The 21,914-nt window shown below is 42.9% G+C and overlaps 1 protein-coding gene across 2 annotated transcripts in view; it reads right to left on the bottom strand.

Moving 5' to 3' along the window:
* LOC142200863 (sodium channel protein type 5 subunit alpha-like) overlaps window positions 1–21,914 on the bottom strand; it is a 415,975-nt gene that overhangs the window by 281,146 nt on the left and 112,915 nt on the right. Inside the window, exon 4 of one of the 2 annotated variants that reach the window (XM_075271516.1) lies at window positions 19,939–20,028. In XM_075271516.1, the coding sequence (XP_075127617.1) occupies window positions 19,939–20,028 (90 nt within the window). Of the gene's footprint in view, window positions 1–19,938; window positions 20,029–21,914 lie in introns of those variants that run through there. The other variant, XM_075271515.1, reaches the window with a different exon arrangement.

Genomic DNA, 21,914 nt, shown 5'->3' with positions numbered 1-21,914 from the left:
GATGGCAGAAGTCTGGCTCACCGACCTCTTTGTGTGCCCCTAATCCCTAAGAGGAACAAGTGTGCCCTATTCTATAATGCATAGAAAAGGTCATAGTGGTGCAGAGTCGCTGGTCTGTTGTTTAATATACATTTTCTATAAGTAAAGTAAAGAATAAAAGACTGTGGAGAAGACATGTTGTATGCTTATGCAGAAAGATTCAGTATAACTTATCATTGATTCATTCAGATCCCTGTTCCTACTGTGCTTAGGAGTCCAGTGGGCGGTCCTAATCATGAGTGGTAGCTAATTTTCTATGAACTGTGCATGCATGCACTATGTACAACCACCCACTAGACTCCCGAGTGTAGGAAACGCAGGGATATAAATGAATAAAATTCATGTTTTAGTGAATATTATCCCCATAAACTGCATATCAATCTGATCAGCTCTTCCTGCTCTATAACGTTATGCCTACAGACAGCGCCACACCTCTAATAAGGCGACGTGAGGCGGCCGCTTCGGGCGGCACACGGGAGGGGGGCGGCGCCCGGGCGACTTTTTTTTTCTTTTATTACTTTTTTTTTTTTTTACTTTGAATCAGCGCAGGAGAGCTGCTTCTCTGCGCTGGTTCAGACGTCTGCGTAGGCGGTGTCACTAGGCCGCCTACGCACGCTGATACGTACTCAGACGTCTAGGTATCAGCGTGGGCGGCGTCACACGTGATGACGCTCGCTGATACCTAGACGTCTGAGTACGTATCAGCGTGCGTAGGCGGCCTAGTGACACCGCCTACGCAGACATCAGCCTGCAGGAGAAGAGGATCGCGGAGGCGGCGGGAGCAACAACAAGATCGGTAAGTATAAAACTTCTTTTTTTGTTTTATAATAGGCCGCTACCTGCTGGAGTATCTCCAGCAAGTAGCGGCCTATTTACCTACCTCCCCAGACCTGCTCACTGCCGCCCCCGCTTCCCCTTGTACTATAGGCCGCGGAGGCCGGCAGTGAGTAGGCCTGGGCAGGCCGCGATCCCACTACCGCCATTATTATACCCGGGGGTCTTTTCAGACCTCTGAGTATAATAATCGGAGCCCCAGGGGAGGTGAGGGAACATAATAAACAGTGTTACTTACCTCTCCGGGATCCGATGCTACTCCTAGCAGGCTTCGGGCCTATATGGTAATGCCCAAACGTCACGTGGTCTGGGATATTACCATATAGGCCCGAAGCCTGCCCTAGCAGTACCATATAGGCCCGAAGCCTGTGCTAGTAGTAATAGCCTGTTACTGCTAACACAGGCTTTGGCCTGTATGGTACTGCTAGGGCAGGCTTCGGGCCTATATGGTAATATCCCAGACCATGTGATGTCTGGGCATTACCATATAGACCCGAAGCCTGCCAGCATTAAAGAGGACCTTTCATGGGTTTGAGCACAGGCAGTTCTATATACCGCTGGAAAGCTGACAGTGCGTTGAATTCAGCGCACTGTCGGCTTTCCCGATCTGTGTCCCGGGTGAAGAGCTATTGGTGCCGGTACCGTAGCTCTTCACAGTCAGAAGGGCGTTCCTGACAGTCTGTCAGGAATGTCCTTCTTCCCAGCAGCGCCTATATCGCTGTACTGTGTGAGCGGGAAGGAACGCTCCCTCCCCTCCTGATAGTGCTCTTCTATGGACGAGTACTGTGAGCAGAGGGAAGGGGCTCGCACAGCACTATAGGCGCTGCTGGGAAGAAGGACGTTCCTGACAGACTGTCAGGAATGCCCTTCTGACTGTGAAGAGCTACGGTACCGGCACCAATAGCTCTTCACCCGGGACACAGATCGGGAAAGCCAACAGTGCGCTGAACTCAGAGCACTGTCAGCTTTCCAGCAGTATATAGAACTGCCTTTGCCCAAACCCATGAAAGGTCCTCTTTAACATCGGGTCCCGGAGAGGTGAGTAACAGTGTTTATTATGTTCCCTCATCTCCCCTGGGGATCCGATTATTATACTCGGGGTCTGAAAACACCCTTGAGTATAATAATAGTTCATGGGTGTGCAACTGTGGGGCATAATAGAGCTTGAAGGTTCCACTGTGGCCCCTGTAACCTCTATTATGCCCCACAGCAGCCCCCCTGCAACCTCTATTGTGTACTGTGGGGCATAATATAGGCTGCAGGGGGTTGGGTGTGTGGAGAATTGAGGAATCAAAGATGTCTATGTTTCAAACTTTACAGAGTCAAGTCACAGCTGAAAGAAGTGGTCATGGCGGTCCAAAGGGAAGAGACTGGAAATGTGGGGAGACGTCTCCTGTGAGTATTACTGCATTGTATTTATTGTAATGTCATTCCCCCCCCCCCCCCCCCCGCTGTCTTTGGCTGACATTCAAAAGATTGTCTTTCGATCGTCCGCCTCAGGCAGCAGAGAGGCTAGGTTCACCACTGCTTACAGATCAGACACCATGTTTAGCGTGACAGGTTACCTTTAAGAAGCACTGAGCACTACAGTAACAATATCTATACTGTGGAGATCGCTATATAATCCTTGCTATGTGGCTAGTAGAATCTTATAATCTTACGTGTAATGGGCACAATGTCTTAGGCAACCACGTGTTAATCTTAGTGTTGTACTGGTAATGTCTGTCCCATGATATTGTATGGGCACTGCAGTGTAGGATATAATATCTACAAAGTAACAACACTATGCGAAACATTGTGAGAACGTATCTTGGGTCTGGGCTCTCGAAGAACATAGGATTGCATTGAGTTTTATGCATATGACCCAGTGTAATAAGACGCAGGGTATACAGCTGCTTGGCACCTTTGATGGACCAAACTGGGGATGGCAGTGGACATGAGTTTATCCTCAGCACGTCAGCTGCACAGGATCATGGGAAACATCCAGTTTATCTGGCGTACAGCTGCCATATCGGTGGTAAAATGTGTGTCTGTTTACGTCTGTCACATTTGTAGAGTGACCTAATAGGTGTGTGAGGTTAGGTAAGAGGAGATGGGATCACAATCGGTTTGGCAGATTTCTTAGATCAGAAATCCGACAAATTTAGCATAATTTCTGTTGGGACAAACCAACAATGGTAACAGAAAATCCGCCGGTTCCTAGCTGGTTTCAATTTTTGGTGCATGTCCAGCCAAAAAAAGGGAGTCTGTCAGACCGGAACCCAACATATCAACCCCCACAGATAGACAGGTTATGGTGGCCTGATCTAAGCATTGTTTTCACTTGGTGAATCGGAGCCTATGATCAAACATCAATGTTTTTGGCAATACGCTAAAGAGCTCTTTGGAGTAACTATAGCATTGCCATTGTTCCAAAGAGGTAAGTGGTATCGACCTCATTGCTCCAAAGAGGAGGCAGCGATTCAAGGGGGGAACCACTGTTTGCTTCACGAGACCCCAACCTATCTATCTGCAAGGTTGGGGTGATATGTTGGCTTCTGATGACAGACTCCCTTTAATAAATTTTGTGTATTTTACGCCAACATACTTTGGTTTAAGACCTGCGTATGAAGCACCAGTCTGAGTCCATTTTTTTTTTGACAGGGGGTCATCTTCTCTACTGAACTCATAAGACATTAATAGATAAAAACCCATGAGGTGAATTCAGAATGATTCCTATTGGAAACGTCCCATGTAATCCTAAAAATAGTCTAATATTTCAGACACTTCAATCAGTGAATGTCATATTCAGTGGAAAATAAGTAGACAGGAAAGTACTGTCAATAAACCCATGAGGAAAATCAATATGTAAATATATATATAGATAGAGAGAGAGAGTACACTGGAAAACGGTACAGCGGAGGCAGCCATATTGTGGGCTGAAGTAACGTTAGGCCGCAAGTTTGTTTGTCCAATGCTCATAACCTCTCTATTCTTATACTGACCCCTAAAGAGGGCAGATACCATTATAGTGTATATATATATATATATATATATATATATAGATAGATAGATAGATAGATAGATAGATAGATAGATACACTCACTGGCCACTTTATTAGGTACACCATGCTAGTAACGGGTTGGACCCCCTTTTGCCTTCAGAACTGCCTCAATTCTTCGTGGCATAGATTCAACAAGGTGCTGGAAGCATTCCTCAGAGATTTTGGTCCATATTGACATGATGGCATCACACAGTTGCTGCAGATTTGTCGGCTGCACATCCATGATGCGAATCTCCCGTTCCACCACATCCCAAAGATGCTCTATTGGATTGAGATCTGGTGACTGTGGAGGCCATTGGAGTACAGTGAACTCATTGTCATGTTCAGAAAACCAGTCTGAGATGATTCCAGCTTTATGACATGGCGCATTATCCTGCTGAAAGTAGCCATCAGATGTTGGGTACATTGTGGTCATAAAGGGATGGACATGGTCAGCAACAATACTCAGGTAGGCTTTGGCGTTGCAACGATGCTCAATTGGTGCCAAGAAAATATTCCCCACACCATGACACCACCACCACCAGCCTGAACCGTTGATACAAGGCAGGATGGATCCATGCTTTCATGTTGTTGACGCCAAATTCTGACCCTACCATCCGAATGTCGCAGCAGAAATCGAGACTCATCAGACCAGGCAATGTTTTTCCAATCTTCAATTGTCCAATTTCGATGAGCTTGTGCAAATTGTAGCCTCAGTTTCCTGTTCTTAGCTGAAAGGAGTGGCACCCGGTGTGGTCTTCTGCTGCTGTAGCCCATCTGCCTCAAAGTTCGACGTACTTGCGTTCAGAGATGCTCTTCTGGCTACCTTGGTTGTAACGGGTGGCTATTTGAGTCACTGTTGTCTTTCTATCAGCTCGAACCAGTCTGGCCATTCTCCTCTGACCTCTGGCATCAACAACGCATTTCCGCCCACAGAACTGCCGCTCACTGGATGTTTTTTCTTTTTCGGACCATTCTCTGTAAACCCTAGAGATGGTTGTGCGTGAAAATCCCAGTAGATCAGCAGTTTCTGAAATACTCAGACCAGCCCTTCTGGCACCAACAACCATGCCACGTTCAAAGGTACTCAAATCACCTTTCTTCCCCATACTGATGCTCGGTTTGAACTGCAGGAGATTGTCTTGACCATGTCTACATGCCTAAATGCACTGAGTTGCCGCCATGTGATTGGCTGATTAGAAATTAAGTGTTAACGAGCAGTTGGACAGGTGTACCTAATAAAGTGGCCGGTGAGTGTATATATGGTGTGCTACTGTGTATTCAATAGAATGGGTCGAGTATGCAAGCAATATAATCAGAGGACTATAGAAGAGGCTTATACACAATACCGCTGGCCCGCACCATCGCCCCATATACCCACATCCTATAGTCAGTTATAGGAGCATTAACCCTTCGGGCTGAAATCCTCTGACTACACATCTGTATTTTGTTCTACAATTTGCAGCCCAGTCATTTTTCCAGAACATAATTAAAATTGATTTTCTTTTTCAGAGTTCCTGCTGCATGTGTGTCCAGACACCAAGAGCAGGTCAATGATTAACCTCTTCATTCCCAAGGCCGCATAGAAGCTGCAATGTATGTCAGCCACTCTATACAAAGAGGACCTGTACAGGTACAGCACCCTAAAAAACATGTAAACTGGCTTCATCAGCACCTCTAGCAGTTTTTGGAGAACAGGTGTTACTTTAAAGTCTATAGTGATGTATAAAATACACCACGTTAAGCGTTTAAGCGTACCGCCAAGTATGCGTACTGCGCAGCCACCATTATACCTCCATAGTCAGACCGATACTGATCTGCAAGATTTCTCCTGTCCTATGGCTAGGGAGTAACTTGCTTTGGTGGGAAAACCTCTTTAAAGAGGACCTTTCATCAGATTGGGCACAGGCAGTTCCATATACTGCTGGAAAGCCGACAGTGCACTGAATTCATAAGTGAGTCCAATGACTCACTGTGTAAGTGCAGGAGGTACAGAGCATGCGCAATGAAGCCAAGGTGTACTCCTCTTGCTTCAGTGAAGAACTGCGCTGGCGAAGGGACTACAGCGACAGGGTGAGTATAAAGCTTTTTTTTTTTTTTTTTTATTGCAGGCAATGATGTCTTTTTAACAGAGCAAACTCCCAGTCCATAAGGTCCTGTGGTTGGTTTAGAGTCCCAAATAGACCTGATAGCTTCCCTTTAAGCTCTTTGGATTTGTGTAAATTTAATATTTGTGTTCTACAGCCCTTCTGACTGTAAAGCGCTACGGTACCAGGACCGATAGCGCTTTACCCAGGGCACAGATCGGGAAAGCCGATAGTGTGCTGAATTCAGCGCAGCTTTTCAGCAGTATAAAGGTCTATTTCTTTAAAATGCCAATACGGATAGATTTAAAACTGGAAGACCTAACAGGTTCCCTTAAAGTGGCTCTATCATTGGAAAAGGCATTTTTAGCTAAGCACATACTTGCATAGCCTTTCGAAAGGCTATTCCACACCTACCTTTTGTACGTTAATCCTCTCAGTAATTTTTGAATGAGTCTGCTTTTATACATATGCTAATTAGCCTCCAGCGAGCCCTGGAAGTCTCAACGAGCACACTCTTTGCTTTGTGTGTGAGAGTAGGGAGACTTCAGCATCAGCAGCCTGTGCTATACACACAGCAGAGAGAGGAGTGCTCGCTGAGAACTTCCTGTGATTGTTGGAGGCTAATTAGCATATAAATAAAAGCTGGTTCATTCAAAAACTACTGAGTGGATTAACATACAATAGGTATGTATGTGCTTAGTTAAAAATGAGTTTTCCCAATGATATGTAATGTTTTCCCCGCTCTCACAGTACAGCGCTATAGGCATTGCTATGAAGAAGGGCGTTCCTGACAGTCTATCAGGAATGTCCTTCTGACAGTGAAGAGCTACGGTACCGGTACCGATAGCTCTTCACCCTGGGCACAGATCGTGAAAGCCAACCGTGCGGTGAATTCAGCGCACTGTCTTCTTTCCAGCGGTATATAAAACCACATGTGCCCCAACTCGTGAAAGGTCCTCTTTAAGGCCCCATGTAGTGAGTTGCAGACAAAAGGCGTTGGGGAAAAACCACAGTGGGAACGCATTGCTTTTTTTCCGGCAGTGCTTTTCATAGAAAGTTTGCAGAGTTTTCCTCTGTGAACTTTCTGCTTCCATTACACCTATAGGAAAACTGCCAGCCTTTCTGTAGGTATAATTGACATGTTGCAATTTCTGCAATGTGTGGATGGAATTAGCCAGAATCCCATCCACTTTGTAGCTAATGTAAAACATTGTGTCGCGGCGTTTAAGCAACGTGGGGCATTAAACGTCCATAACCCTTGAAAATGACACAATATATAATCTGTTCTATTGATAGCATTCACATATCTGTATAAACTGATTTCTCACAATTAGGGATTATGGAGCCTGAGATTTTTTTTGGCCATCCTGTCTTTAATCCTATAGAAAAATGGCTGATAACAGGGAACAATAGATTGTTTTAACCGCACAACAAATACATCCAGGAAATTTGTGTACTAACAATATGTATTGTGATAAAATCGCTAAACTGTGCAGCAGCGGATTAACCATTTTACAGGCTTGTGCACATGTAGCAGGGATTATTATTACGTGTCATTCTACAAAAGCTTTCCGGTAAGGACGTACCATAAGGCAAAGAAGAAAGCCTTAGGAATATAAGAATGAAAGAGTTCTTGCTTACCACAGAGTTTCCTCATGATTTGATAAATCTAGATGTGAAATTAATCAGAGCGGTGTGTAGGTGGCAGATATTTGTACAGGGCTGTCGGATTAGATCCTATTTAAAAGCTTTCCTACAGTCCTGAGTTTGCCCCCCCACCTGTAATGTACATTGAACTGAATTCAGCCATGTATGCGGAGCCCAGGTGCCTACGCTTAATTTGCCTGCAAAGATGGTGCTTATAAAAGCGGTGTTTAATATATGCATCCGTTTACAGCCTGGTTCTCTAAGGTAGTTTATATACTAATTGCTCCAAAGTGTCCCTTTTACAATGCAGGATAAGCATATGTAAGTAGCGTGTGTGGATTACTGCTTTTTACTCATTATGTGGAAATGTTATGCTTTATAGAATCGGAGCATATGTTGTAAATCAGACCTTATTTTCTGGTCCCCTATAAGGCTCATGTACAACACTATTTTTTAGAAACTGCAATTGTCACCATTACAATATAGGTGAAGCTTTAAATAGGGAATGTGTTAGAGACACCTAAACACAAGATCAGGGCATCAGCTCTGCAACCTACCACCACCAACCAGATATTTGATGGTGCTGAACACGTCCACTACAGTTCTTCCGAAAAGGATTAGATACAAGTGGCTATAGGAGGAAAACACTGCAGCAGCTGCAATTGGGACCAGGCCCCTAAGCTACACTTACCCCATGTTCACCCGAATGAGTTTGCGCCATGAAACTCGGTGCAAGTGTTGGCCATGTTTACCAGCCTGATCATCATGCCAAGAGAGGGATCCTGGCACTATAGTTATCCATTGTGCTAGAAGTCCCTGTCTCCCTGAAATATACTGTCCTGTATCGATAATAGCACAGGACAATATGCCGCTTGAAGACAGGGTCTCCTAGTATACTGTTTGGAGTCCTACCTCCAGCCAACAAACGGACCTAGTTTCATGGCTAAAAATCTGTCCTGTGAATGCAGGGTTAGGATGGGTTTCCATATTAAGCTTTTGTATACGTTTTTATTTTCAGCTGTTATAGAAGCCAAAAGCCAAAATTATGAATGTATTACAAAGAGGGAGGAACTATATACTCTTCTTTTATTCAATCTACTCCTGGATTGGCTTTAAAAACACAAAAAAAAAAAACCTAAACATGGAAACCCAGCTTAATGCTGATGGGAAAGAGCACAGCTAAATTGATTTCCTCAATTACAGAGAGAACTGTGCAGCAGTCCAATTACAGATGCATAGTCTTCTCTGTCACCTCTGTATTGCTTTACCCATCTGTATGAGCAGGGTATGGAGAAAACAGGAGCTAACAGCTAACACAACCTGGGAGCCTAGAGAGGTGAATAACCATAAGGGTACTACATGTAGGAACCTGTAGGAGAGTCCGCTCTGAATCCAAGATCGAAGCAAGACACGGAAAAAATAACCATCCTGCTTGATCTTGCCATGGATTCGAGACTCCCTGCTGATCACATCGATGGAAAATGAAGAGGATTTTCTCTGTGGTGAATCTAGCCTTAGACCCAGGTCTGCCTAAATAGCACACGATACATTTGCACTAGATATATTTGCAATAGCTCCTTCATTGCTCTAGAACATAAGTTATATTAACATTAACCCTTTCATTTCCCAAGATTACCAGATATATTGACATTTAACCCTTTACCACACTAGACCACCAGGGATGCTGTTGACTTCTTTCATATCATAGACTACCATCCATACAGGCATTAAGCCTGTCATTGTCCTAGACCGCTAGGGAAACATTAAATAACCCCTATACTACCCCAGAGCACCAGGGATATACACAATGGGGGGACTTTATTAACCCATCTATACCCATTTCCTGGAGCAGTTGGGTATTAATGGGGTACATCTTGGGCACACAGCAATTTTTTGGGGGCCAAAGATGCACCATGTCCCTTGTTCTGTGCCTTGCTCAACGGTGTTTGCGAAAGTGGGCAGAGAGCAGGGAGGGCCGTTGACAAAGTCATTATAACTCATGCCAGTTAAACATGATAATAATAACAAGTCAGGCTTGTCTTGTGCCAGTCGAGAACTTCATTAAGACTGTAGTAGGTAATGCTGAAAAGCTACGTGTGGGCCTTGGCCAGTCAGTATGATAAGAGGAAGCGTAATGTAAGTGCATAATGGACACTTGGGTTTTTTTTATTTGCTATGTAAAATACTTGTGCTGCCTACTTTCTGGTAGAACTACAGGGTGTTGACTACACTAATAACTTCTATGGCTGACAGATACCGAGGAGACTGGCATACTGTAGAGACATCTGCTGTGAGAGGGGTACTGTACACTTTAATGAGCATCTCACTTTTACAGATCACCTAATGAAGAGCAATATGTCCGCAAGGCTATCTGCTGCCTATGTCTCACTACATGTTATTAAAATAAAACACGCTACTCTTAGGCGATCACATAAACTATATCACATTCAGTAATCCACATACAGTCAGAAATAACATTCATCTGCATACCCCGCTATAGATATAATTATATCTGCTCATATCATACAGAGCCAGCAGCTAGATGCCGGAATGGTAAAATACATTTCTGAATCCACAGACACAATGGATTTGTTCCTACAGAATCTTTGAAAGAAGACTTTGAACAAAGCAGGAGTGTTACATATGTATAATCAGACAGTGGGCGCTAATGATCACCTTTCTGTTCCCTGAGAGAATGAGAGGTATGATCGTTCTAGTTTGACAATGAAATGACAGAGTCAGTTACATGCTACAATGTTCATGAATCATTTCACTTCTGATACACTCTTACTGATTTCTCCACGCTACGTTATGGGAATTTGTTATTTACAATGGGATTCTCTTAAAGGGGTTTTCCACGGCTCATAAAATGATATGATCTATGCTTAAGAAGAACATATCAATAAGCGATTGGGGTGGGTTTGACATCCAGGACCCCTGGTGCTTGCAGGAGCGCTGTGCTCAATTCTCTGAATACCAGTGCCATACATATTCTACAGGCTGTGCTTGGTATTGCAGCTCATCCTTATTCGTTTAAATGGGACTGAGCCACCGTCTCGTGATCAAAAAAAGTGACGTAATTGGCACAAGTGGTGTGGCCCCTTCAAATAGCTGATTGTAGGGGTCCAAGGAGTTGGTCCTCTACTGATCCCATATTGATGACTTATTCTAAGAATAGGCCATCATATAGAAGTCTCAGAATACACCTTTAGGCCAGGGCCCCACGGGATGGAAACGCCACAGGAAAAATCGCAGTGTTTTACAGTACAGGCAAAGTAGATGGGATTCTAGAAAATCCCATGCCCACTTTGCCGTAAAAACTGCTGTGCGAAAATGCTACGATTTCCAAAACCGGCACGATTTTGGAAATCACAGCCTGTCAATTATACCTACGGAAACGCCAGCGGTTTCTCCATAGGTATAATTGCAACAGAAAGTCCGTGGCGTTTTCCTTTCTGTTTAAAGCGCTGCAGGAAGAACCGCGATGAGTTCCTGCCATGGTTTTTCCCGCAGCGTTTTACTATTGTGGAGGTGCCATGGGGCCTTACCCTTAGGCTAAGTCCCCGTGTAGTGGACTGTAGAAAAAAAGCCCTGCAGGAAAAACCATGGCAATGCATCACACTTTTTCCCGCAGCTCTTTTCACAGAAAGTATGCAGAGGTTTCCTCTGCAGAGTTTCTAATTCCATAAGGCCCCATTCACACGGGCACAGAGGGGGCGGATTATGGCACATAATCCACGTCATAATCCGCCCCTTCACAACGGTGGTCTATGGAGACCGCCAGGCTACTTTTTTCCAGAAAAAAGAAGCGAGTTGCCCTTTCTTCAGGTGGATTCCGCGGCTCATTGAGCCGCGGCGTCCGCCTGGCAACAGCAACCTCCGAAGTCGGAATGTTCATTTGGGCAGACCCTGGAGGGGGAGGCCGCGACTGTCGTGGCAGGCGGTTTTGACCCGAGAGTGACGCAGTTCCCCTCGTCACTCTCGGTGCCAAAATCCGCCCATCCACCCCGTGTGAACTTAGCCTTATACCTGTAGGAAAACCACTGGCATTTCCTTAGGTATAATTGACATCCTGAGACTTCTAAAACCGCAAGAGTTTTGGAAATCGCAGCATGTCTACTGTGTGTATTTTTCCACAGCGTGTGGATGGGATTTTCTAGAATTCCATCCATTTTGCAGGGACTGCTTTTTCTGCAGTATTTCTCCCGCAGCCAACATGGGGGCCTGACCTTAAAAAGGAACGGTCACCAAGTACAGAATGCTAAATGCAGTTGCTTTGCTTCTCACTGTGGCCCTGATCAATTTGGTGTTTTTCTTTTTTAAATCCATCCAACCATTCAATAGATACAGCCCCTGTTAGATCATATGTCTGACTCCAACTCCTCCACTTTCTACAGTCTGACTCTGACTCCAGCATAAACAGCCATGGTCAGACAGGAGCAGTAAAGCTCCTCTAATTGACAAAAAATTACATTGATTAAATTTCTATGAAAGTAAATCTTGTAACAAACAATACATCTAATTCATTATACAATATCAATAACTGTATAATATAATTAAAACTAAATTCTTTTATTTTGTATCTGGAACTGGTAACTTTTCTTTCCAACTCCATAAAAAAAACTGGCTTCGGCTCTATCTCTAACACCACAACTCCGATTTTTCAGCCCTACTGGATACCCTACACATCAGGATAATGGGGGTCGCATGTCCCTTGTTTGAATAGAATGGTGGTCACATATGTGAACTGCATGGCCAAATCTACAAATACCCTAACAACTCTGATACGATTGCTGTCAGCACACAATGCTAAAAATCTCAGCCATTTAATAGTGTCAAGAGGGGTCATTGGATACACTACACTGAAACCCCTCACTACTAAGAAGAAGATCCGTTCTAATGACTTTGGAATTAACACCAAAAAATGGTTTGTCCTCTCTTTAAGTCCCCACAGTCATTCACAGTCAGTCAAAGCTTTACACTGACAAGCATAATACACTGCAATATAGAAGCACTGCACTGTATTACAGGAGCCACCAATGATCACATGTTGACTTTCCTAGTGGAGCTAAAAGATTTTCTAAAAATAAGTTTAAAAAATTCACTTACAACATGCTACATCACAAGAATATAATAAAAATATTAAAAAAGGTGACCATAATTGATAATGCCAATTATCAATTTGTAACTTATTACACTAAGTAAAGGCAAAAATACACAATAACGCCACCTCCTAACATAATTGTACTAATGATCAATAATGGCCATATAGTTTACACGGTCCAAAATGCCGCCGAACCCAATAAAAGTGCTGAGTAGGGGCCTTTAATAGGAGCAGTATCATACCTCTGTGACCACAAAGCAGAAAAAATAATCTTTTTATGGATATGAAAATCAGTCAAGTGCACTGAGGGCGGGCCTGACTTGCCAGATTTACCTGCAGACAGTTGGAAGTGCTTTGGTTCTTGCAGCTCAATATTGGCCCTGGAGGTAAGAATGACACTCTTAGCCTCTGTCTGTATCACAGTTGCCTGTTAGCAGATCTCCCAAATCAGGCCACACCCCCAGTGCACTTGCCAGCTGATTTTCATATTCATAAAAAGATGATTATCTCTGCATTGCTTCATTAGTTTGTGGCTATAAAGGTAAGTTTCTCCTCCTATTAGCACTATTATTGGTTTGGGAGGCATTTTGGACCTGATAGACATCCCTTACACTGGACTCATCAAGACAGTTCATTCATGCACTCTTACAGAGGTCCTTTCACCACCTGGGGCACATGCGGTGTAATACACCGCTAGAAAGCCGACAGTGCGCTGAATTCACCGCATGTGCCCCAGGAGGTGAAAGGTCCTCTTTAAGCCCGGTTCACATCTGCGCATGGGTTTCCATTTGGGGGTCTGTTTGAGGACCCCCCGAATGGAAACCTAATCCGCATAAAAAAAAGCAGTTATCTTATGAAACCCACAGACCTCATAGACTATAATGGGGTCCATATGGTTTCCGCTCGGTTTCCACACGAAAAATGTGGAAAGAAAAGTACTGCTTGCAGTATAGGGGAACGGAATGGCCCGAATGCAGATGTGAACTTGGCCTTATACTAATTGTATCTAGCTTTGGTAATAGCTTTAGGTTCCCTTTCATAGCCATATGTAAACTGTACTTGTCAGCTGCCGAGCAGAAAGCCCCACTGTACACGGCATCCAAAGTGAACCTCCTTACAAGTGCGGTAGAATCTCCCTACTGTTTGTACTATACGCCTGTCATCTGCAGCAGTGATTTTGATCCTGCACACAGGAAATATGTGATGTGCCGAGAAACCTGGGGCATTTTCCTTTCTCCCTGCTGACAATGACAAGATAAGCCATTGCATTTCAAAGCAGCAGATGCTGGCGATTATCATATTGCCGCTATGAAACAAGCCTTTGTTACCGCCACTAGAACAAGCCAACTTATTGCTTTGTTCCTTGCTTTTGGATCTTTTGTTTACATTTGTGGACAAAGACGAGATAAATAGATTTCTTTCCATAGATTCCAGTCCAGGTAATGATAGCAATAGTCTATAGTCAGGACGGAAGAAAATATTTCCAGAGCCAGAATCATATCTACAAACACAGCTTTGGACTTCAAAGGTAACTTTTTTTATGCATGGTGCAGGTTATAATAAACTAGAGATACAATCTTGTATAGATGTATATAGGATATGTTGTCACTGTCTCACAGCTAGGAATTTTTTATTTATTTTTTTAATGTAGATTGTGAGCCCTACGTAGAGCTCACAATGTACATTTTTCCCTATCAGTATGTCTTTTTTGGAATATGGGATGGAAATCCATGCAAACACGGGGAGAACATACAAACTCCTTGCAGATGGTTTTCTGTCCTTGGCGGGATTTGAACACCAGGACTCCAGCGCTGCAAGGCTGCAGTGCTAACCACTGAGCCACCGTGTGGCCCCTCACAGCTAGGAATTTGTGAGGATTATGGCGGCTTCTAATTGGTTGATTAAAGGGTTTTTCTGGGAATTTTTAATTAATGATCTAAAATTAGAATCAAGTGAAGATCAGCAGGGATCTGACATCCACGGATCCCTGAGCGCCAGGCATAGCCAATACCAGATATATGAAGCTGTTCATGGTAAACAATACAAAAAAAAATACTCATCTGTCCCCAAGGCTCCGATGCCTCCCAGTGCAGTCCGGTCCTGCTGCTCCTATGGTTTTTCTGGTGGAAGTCCTCGCCACATGTGACCGCTGAGGGCAACCAGTGGCCTCATCAAAGGCCATGGGATGTCACTACCTGTCACATCCACGGGGTCCTTTCCTTAGGCCAATCAGTGGCCTAAGGAAAGAGACCCAGGATGTCACAGCCAGTAAGGACTTCTGCCACAAGAAGACACCGGAGCAGCGGGAAAGGACAGAGCTGGGACGCAGCGGAGCACCGGGGACAGGTCAGTTTGTTTTTTTGTTTTGTTTTTTTTCTACCTCTCCCAAACTAATTTTTTAAAAAAAATAAAATTATCCTAAACAACCTATTTAAGCCATCCCAATGGCTTCTTAAAGGGTATGTTTCACAAGAAAAAATGGCCTATTTTTATTTTTTTTTAAAATCAACTGATTATGTTAAACATATTCTAAAACAATTTTTTTTAATGATTTTTATACATTTTTCATCTAAATATCTATTGTCAGGAAATGAGTACTAAATTCTGCGATTTTCACACTGGCCAGTAAACCGATAAACACTTGCCAATTCTGAAGGGGTTTTCTTAACAGCACTCGCCTCATTTACATTACAGATAGGATTACAATAGAAGATAACACCTCTATAGATAACATCACTGTTATGATGGGAACATGGACTACTGACTATACATGATTCCATAGCTTATCTATTTCTCCCCCTGCACAGAGCATGTAAAACTCAATGAGTCGGGTCCAAAAAATTGCTGCCTATGGCCATGACAGTATCGGAAGCATATTACTAAATACTCTTAACAGGATAATCAAGTCAGCTCATCAGAAGGAGTTGAAGCAACACTGATACTGATGGTTTATCTTATGGATAGGACATAAATATTAAATTCCAAGAAAACCCCTTTAGGCCGGAGCCCCACGGGACGTAAACGCCACGATTTGCCCACAGCGGAGATGCTGCGGAAAAAATTGCGGCATTGTACAGCGCAGGCAATGTGGATGGGATTCATGCGAATCCCATCCCCACTTTGCGGAAAAGATCGCAGCATGGACACGCTGCAATTTGCAAAGCCGTTGCGGCTTTGTAAATCGCAGCATGTCAATTATATCTACGGAAACGCCAGATATAATGGGAAGAGAAAGTCCGCGGAGGAAAACTCTGTGAACTTTCTCTTAAAAGCGCTGCGGAAAGAACCGCAATGTGTTCACGCAGCGGCTCTTCCCACAGCGCTTTAGTGCTGTGGATATGGCCCGAGGGGCCTTAGCCTTAAAGTCTATGGGCAGTTTTTCACACTTTTTATCACTCCGCTGCATTTCTTAATAAAATATGAACAAATTTTGCAAATGTTTTAATTGTAAGACATTCTATGCACCAGTTTGTGTATACAGCTCCGATATAAACCTGTGTACATCTATGGCTAAAAACAACAAGCAAATCTACCACGTCTTTTGTTGACATGCATGTTACATGTCATGTATCTGGAAAGGGCCAGGAGGAAAGTATGTTGGCTGAAAGAGTCGGCAGATACTAGAAGGGTATGGACTTCTTCACGGTTGTGTCTAATAATAAGAATACTGAGTTTGGGAGTGAACTGTGATGCAAAATATATTATAAAATATGCAGGATCTCCAGGCTTGTTAACTCCTGTCTGGATAATGGATTACTCCAATTAGTAAACAATTGTTTATAAATAAATATAAGAAAATTTGTAATATATTTCTCCACTTTATTAGGCTTCTCTTCTTCTCCTTACGTTAACTCTCCTATCTTCAGTGAATTTCAATTCCATGCTTAAAAGTCTACAGAGAAGGGAGGGGGGAGGAGCTGTTAATTAATTTGCTGTCTTGTATAGTGGTAGAGTCTTATCTTGAAGATGCAACAGTCTCAGAACAGGTCTCACAAGTAACAAAGTTTAGGAGCTACAGTTATTAGTGTGCCTTCTCCTCCTTCACCTCTCTCCATAGACGTCTATGTACAAAGAAACAACTTGATTAGTGGTAACTAGTGTTGAGCGAGTAATATTCAATCGAATACCTCGCCGGCATAGGAATGCGTGTAATCGGCCAAACAGCAAGGGGTTAAACGCATTGATGCGTTTAACCCCTTGGTGTTCGGCCGATTACATGCATTCCTATGCCGGCGAGGTATTCGATCGAATATTACGCGCTCAACACTAGTGGTAACGGAAACTTATTTATTTAATAAGATATACCTGTATTATAAAGTTTATTATATTCACCTGTCCTATTCAAGTTGTTTTATAATTGGAGCACCATCTTATATCAACTAAAGGCCTACATCATTTAGGGCGGGTTCACATCTGCGCCCAGACTCTGGTTTAGCCAATCCGGCCGGTTTCCGTCTTCTGCCCTGAGAAACTGGAGACGGAAACCCAGCGGTCAGCTTTCAAACCCATTTGCTTGAATAGGTTTGCAAAGGTGATCGCCTGTGTGAGTCTTCTGCCTGTCCGCGGGGAAACCACTTTTTTTAGCCAGACACAAAGTCGGACAAGTAACTCCTGTGGATCTAAAAGTCTCATCACCTAATAGCAATGGTAATAAGACCATTATAGATAGAACTTCCCTTCCCTGAGAGTCCTATAGCGGTCTAATGGGCTGCCTATATGGTACACATACTCTCGCTACTCTACTACTATTCTGCTATTCAACATCTGGCCTCATTACAGTAAATATATTCATGGTTTTCATAGTAAAATGAAGAATCCGACCACTTTGGTTGTTACTATTCTAACATTTGATAAAGATGTCCAGGCATATAAAGTACATTTAAGCATAGGAACGCAGCTACTAGAACACAACATAAGATCATTCTAAAACCCTATCTCTGAATGACAAAATGCAGTTGAGTATGCCCTTCCCATGGTGCAATTGTGATGCAGCATAACCAGTGAGTTCGCGAAGTTCATGAGAGGGCGCGGTGGAGTTAGAAGGTTACTTACGTGCCTACTGTGTCTCACAAGATAAAGCCCTGGCAAAGCATTTCATTAAAATATAGACATCAATATCAATGAGAACAGCAATTGATCAACAACATGAAAACAATATATTTCGGTAAGGGATAAGATGCATTTCAGATATCACAGGCTTAATGGGTTAATACTAATGATTCTTCAGTGGCAGATACTCGCCCCCCATCCTCAAGAGCCAGTAATGGGCCAGGCAATGGAAAATAGTAAAACTGACCGAGTTTCGTGAAAAGTTGAGTTTTGAGATCTATATACTATCATGGAGGTTTGTAGGTACAATCAGCAAATATTCTTGGGATTTGCTCTTACAGAAATATAGTTCTTTAAGATTAGATTTCAGTCCTGCTAAGTCTTCTAGATTCTCATTTGCCTTTTGTTCAGTGACAATTAGACAGAAAGTAACGGCCTGACAATCCCATTGAAAGGACTGTAGTTATTAGGTAGAGTATCCATAACAACTAGCCTGTCAACTCTTCTTCTTAAATCTGGAGTGGTATGGCGGAACCAGCTTGGCAGCGGTCAAGTGGTAACATACCCATCTTAAGCTGTCGTGATCGTTTTTTCAAAAAACGTTAACAGTAAGTGGCCATAATTGGTGGCATACTTGTTTTTAATGCAAATCTGTCATGTAGTTGCTGCTGTTGTATTTAAAGGGATTCTACCATTAAAATCAAATTTTTTGTCCCTAACATGTAGGAATAGCCTTAAGAAAGGCTATTCGTCTCCTACCATTAAATGTCTTCTCCGCCCCGCCATTCCGTAGAAATCCCGGTTTTCGGCAGTATGCAAATGCTTTCTCTCGCAGCACTGGGGGCGGGCCCCAGCGGTCAAACAGCACTGGGGGCGTCCTCAATGCTGCCAGAGAACTCTCCAGTGCTGCCTCCATCTTCTTCAGGAACGGATCTTCTTCTGGGGGTTGGCTTCAAACTTCTAGGGCAAAGCAGACTGTGTATGCCCACCGGCCACAAGAAAACAGTCGCTTACAATTCTGTGTAAGCGGCCATCTAAAGGTAGGAGACGAATAGCCTTTCTTAAGGCTATTCCTATGTGTTAGGGACAAAAATTTAGATTTTAAGGGTAGAATCCCTTTGAAAGAAAAATATTATAAAGTGTGAAAAACTGTGCTTGGTGATATATAGGTTTGTATGGTTTGGAGCAGGACTTGGAGCAAAAACCTAAGAAAATCGTGTCAGGACTCCTAGGAGAGACAGCAAGAGTCCTGATGACTCCGCCCACACTCATTATTGTACACAAACCAATAGAAGGAACTCTGTCAATCACTGAGTGTTGGCGGGGTAAGCAGGACTCTTACTGTCTCTCCTAGGAGTCCTGTTAGGATTTATTACTTACTTATTACACAGAAATCCTGCTCCAAATTCCATAAACCTATATATCACCGAGCTCAGCTTCTCTTCTTCTATCATATCCTGCTCTCAAATACTGCAGCATAAATCACCTGCTTCACTTTTAGGTCTCGGAAAGACCGAGCAATCCCCAAGATCTAATAAATGGCTGAATTTCTGACTATTTGTCAGAATACATACATATTTAAGTTGTCTTCCTTATCTCAGCTGCACTTAGCAGAATGACATGTCTACTAGTTTATTATCATTACTATGACTAATGTAAGGCTTGTCACTGGCTTGTGAGGAAGGGTATTTATCAAGATTAACAACTGTAATGACATGTTACAAAATGGTAATGAAGGACAGTCAAGGAGAAGGCCCTGTTCACACTACTAACCTCCAGATGTATACACCAAATGCATGTAACTATATGCCATATAGTTTCTGACTGTACAGCATTTATATCCAGGGCTACATTATTTGCGGGTTCTAGTTTGGAACGCATATTTTAACACTTTTCTTTTGTCCACTACAGTCGATGGCATATACAGTATGTCAGTTTAATGGTAATGTGAACAGAGCCTAAGACATTGTAATAGGTAGGAGGATATTGGATACCATATGCACAAAAATTATAAAAATATAAAAAGAAATACAAAAAAAGTAAAATAACTGGGAATTAGTTATTTACAATTTCACCCAACCTAGTCACTAAATGTGCAAATGTTTGAGGCCATGCATTGTACACAGTATGGAAATAGAATAGGATGAATACTTACTCTACATATTTGCCCCACGTTCCCAGGTCAGACATAGCCATGAACACGCAGTTTGTGAGGATAGTGCACATTATAAACATACTGAACAATGTGAAGAATCTGTCAAGGAAAATACTTAGCATTGAAACAGATATACACATATAGACAAGGAACAGAATGGTCCCGATCGTTGGCTTTTTGGAGGCCAATGGAAGTCGAAACTGAGAAGTCTTCACTATTTCTAGCCAATTCTAAAAAAGGAAACACAACTTTACTGCGCCTGAAAGCGCCCCAGACATGTAGAGGTAATGCCGCAGTAACTGGCATCAATCACGGCATATTAAGCGATTAAATATATCTCTATCGCTAGCAATGATTGATCTTAAGTGGTTGAAGCCTTCATACAGGTTTTTTTTTTTCTCCTGTTCTTATGGTAATAGACTTGATTTTCCAGGAATGAAACTTTTCAGTAAAATTCCACACTGACTTGACGTTCCTAGTCTTCTGCTTAGTGAAGATATTGTACCCCTGAAAAATGGTGGCCAAAAACTGGAGCCTATGTCCCCATATTTACAACAGTGGTTACGAGTAGACAATGGCGTAAACATGGTGCATCCAGTTTGGGCTTACATGTTTCGATATGCTTTTAGACATGTGGGTTTGGATTTTTAGAAAAAAAGGGGTCATGACTTAAATCAAGCGCAAAAATGTGCCAAAATTGTTTAAAAAAAATTGTGGCTCAAAGTAAGTCGACTAAAAGTTAGACTAGGAAGCCTAAACATATGGCAGATTTATCATCCGGAGCAGTCATTGTGGTAAATCTGGTATATTTTCAGACCACCTGTCCAAGTTTGCACTGTTGAACTATTAGTAAATCTGAGCCAATATTTGTGGCTTGACCCTTGCCATTGGCCTTGGCTTTGCCATTGTCTGAGCCAAATACATTGGAATTTTGGATACCAAAGAGAGAAGTATCAGTCTTGCCTTTATACTCTTCTTTCTTTTTGGATCCTTTCCTGTGTTTGGTTCTAAGTGGCACAAAAACTGCAAGTGTGGTTCCAATCTAAGTGGGTTTGCCTACCGAATAAAGACATTTTTAAAGGAATTCTGTTACATTGCCCATCAGTCCAATATGCCAGTGGCATGTTATGGAGCAGGTAGACCCAAACAGAATGATACATGGTTTGGTGGTAAAAGAGTCAGTAGAACTTGTAATATATTAATTGAAATATTTGATTTCATTATGCTTAGGAGTCCATTGGGCGGTCCTAATCAGTGACAGCCATCTTAGTATGCAGACTCAGCAGCCAATCATTGAGTGAGACCGCCTACTGGACTCCTGAGCATAGAAAGATTTCAATCAATACACTTCAAATTCCACTAAATATTTGTATACAATCTGCTTAGCTCCTCCCACTATAAAAGGCTGATTTTTAGGCAAAAATCCTTCTCCAAATCAGCTTCAAATTCCTTCATATGAACATAGCCTTATTCTCCTGAGGTGGCGTTCACACTTGCAGTCGTATCCGTCCTGTTCTATTCCGCCAGGTTTCCGTCTTCTGCCCTGGCGAAACTGGACAGGGGATGGCTTCCCAACGGTCGGCTTTAAAACCCATTTATTTGAATGGATTTTTAAAGGTAACCGCCAGTGTCCGCCTGCAGCCTCTTCACCGGGAAACCGTTTTTTGTTTTTTTTTTGGTTGGACATGCAGTAAAGGCCACATACGGACACCAGTGGTTAACTGTAAAACCCCATTAAAATGAAAGGGTTTTAAAGCTGACCTTGGGGAAGCCATCCCCTGTCCAGTTTTGCCGGGGTTGAGGACGGAAACCTGGAGGAATGACATAGGGCGGAAACGGGTGCAAGAATGAACGCCCCCTAATACAGACCTTGAAAACCATTGCACAGACATAGAATTAAATGATGAGATTCTGTTCTTCTTCAGGCATCACTAGGGCAGTTTAAGAGTCTCCTGTATACTGTTTTACCTTCAGGC

This window comes from Leptodactylus fuscus, chromosome 4 (genome assembly GCF_031893055.1).
Source record: "Leptodactylus fuscus isolate aLepFus1 chromosome 4, aLepFus1.hap2, whole genome shotgun sequence".
NCBI classification, from domain to species: domain Eukaryota; kingdom Metazoa; phylum Chordata; class Amphibia; order Anura; family Leptodactylidae; genus Leptodactylus; species Leptodactylus fuscus.
The sequence above is the reverse complement of the archived record's forward strand: the minus strand, read 5'-3'. Positions and strand labels throughout refer to the sequence as shown.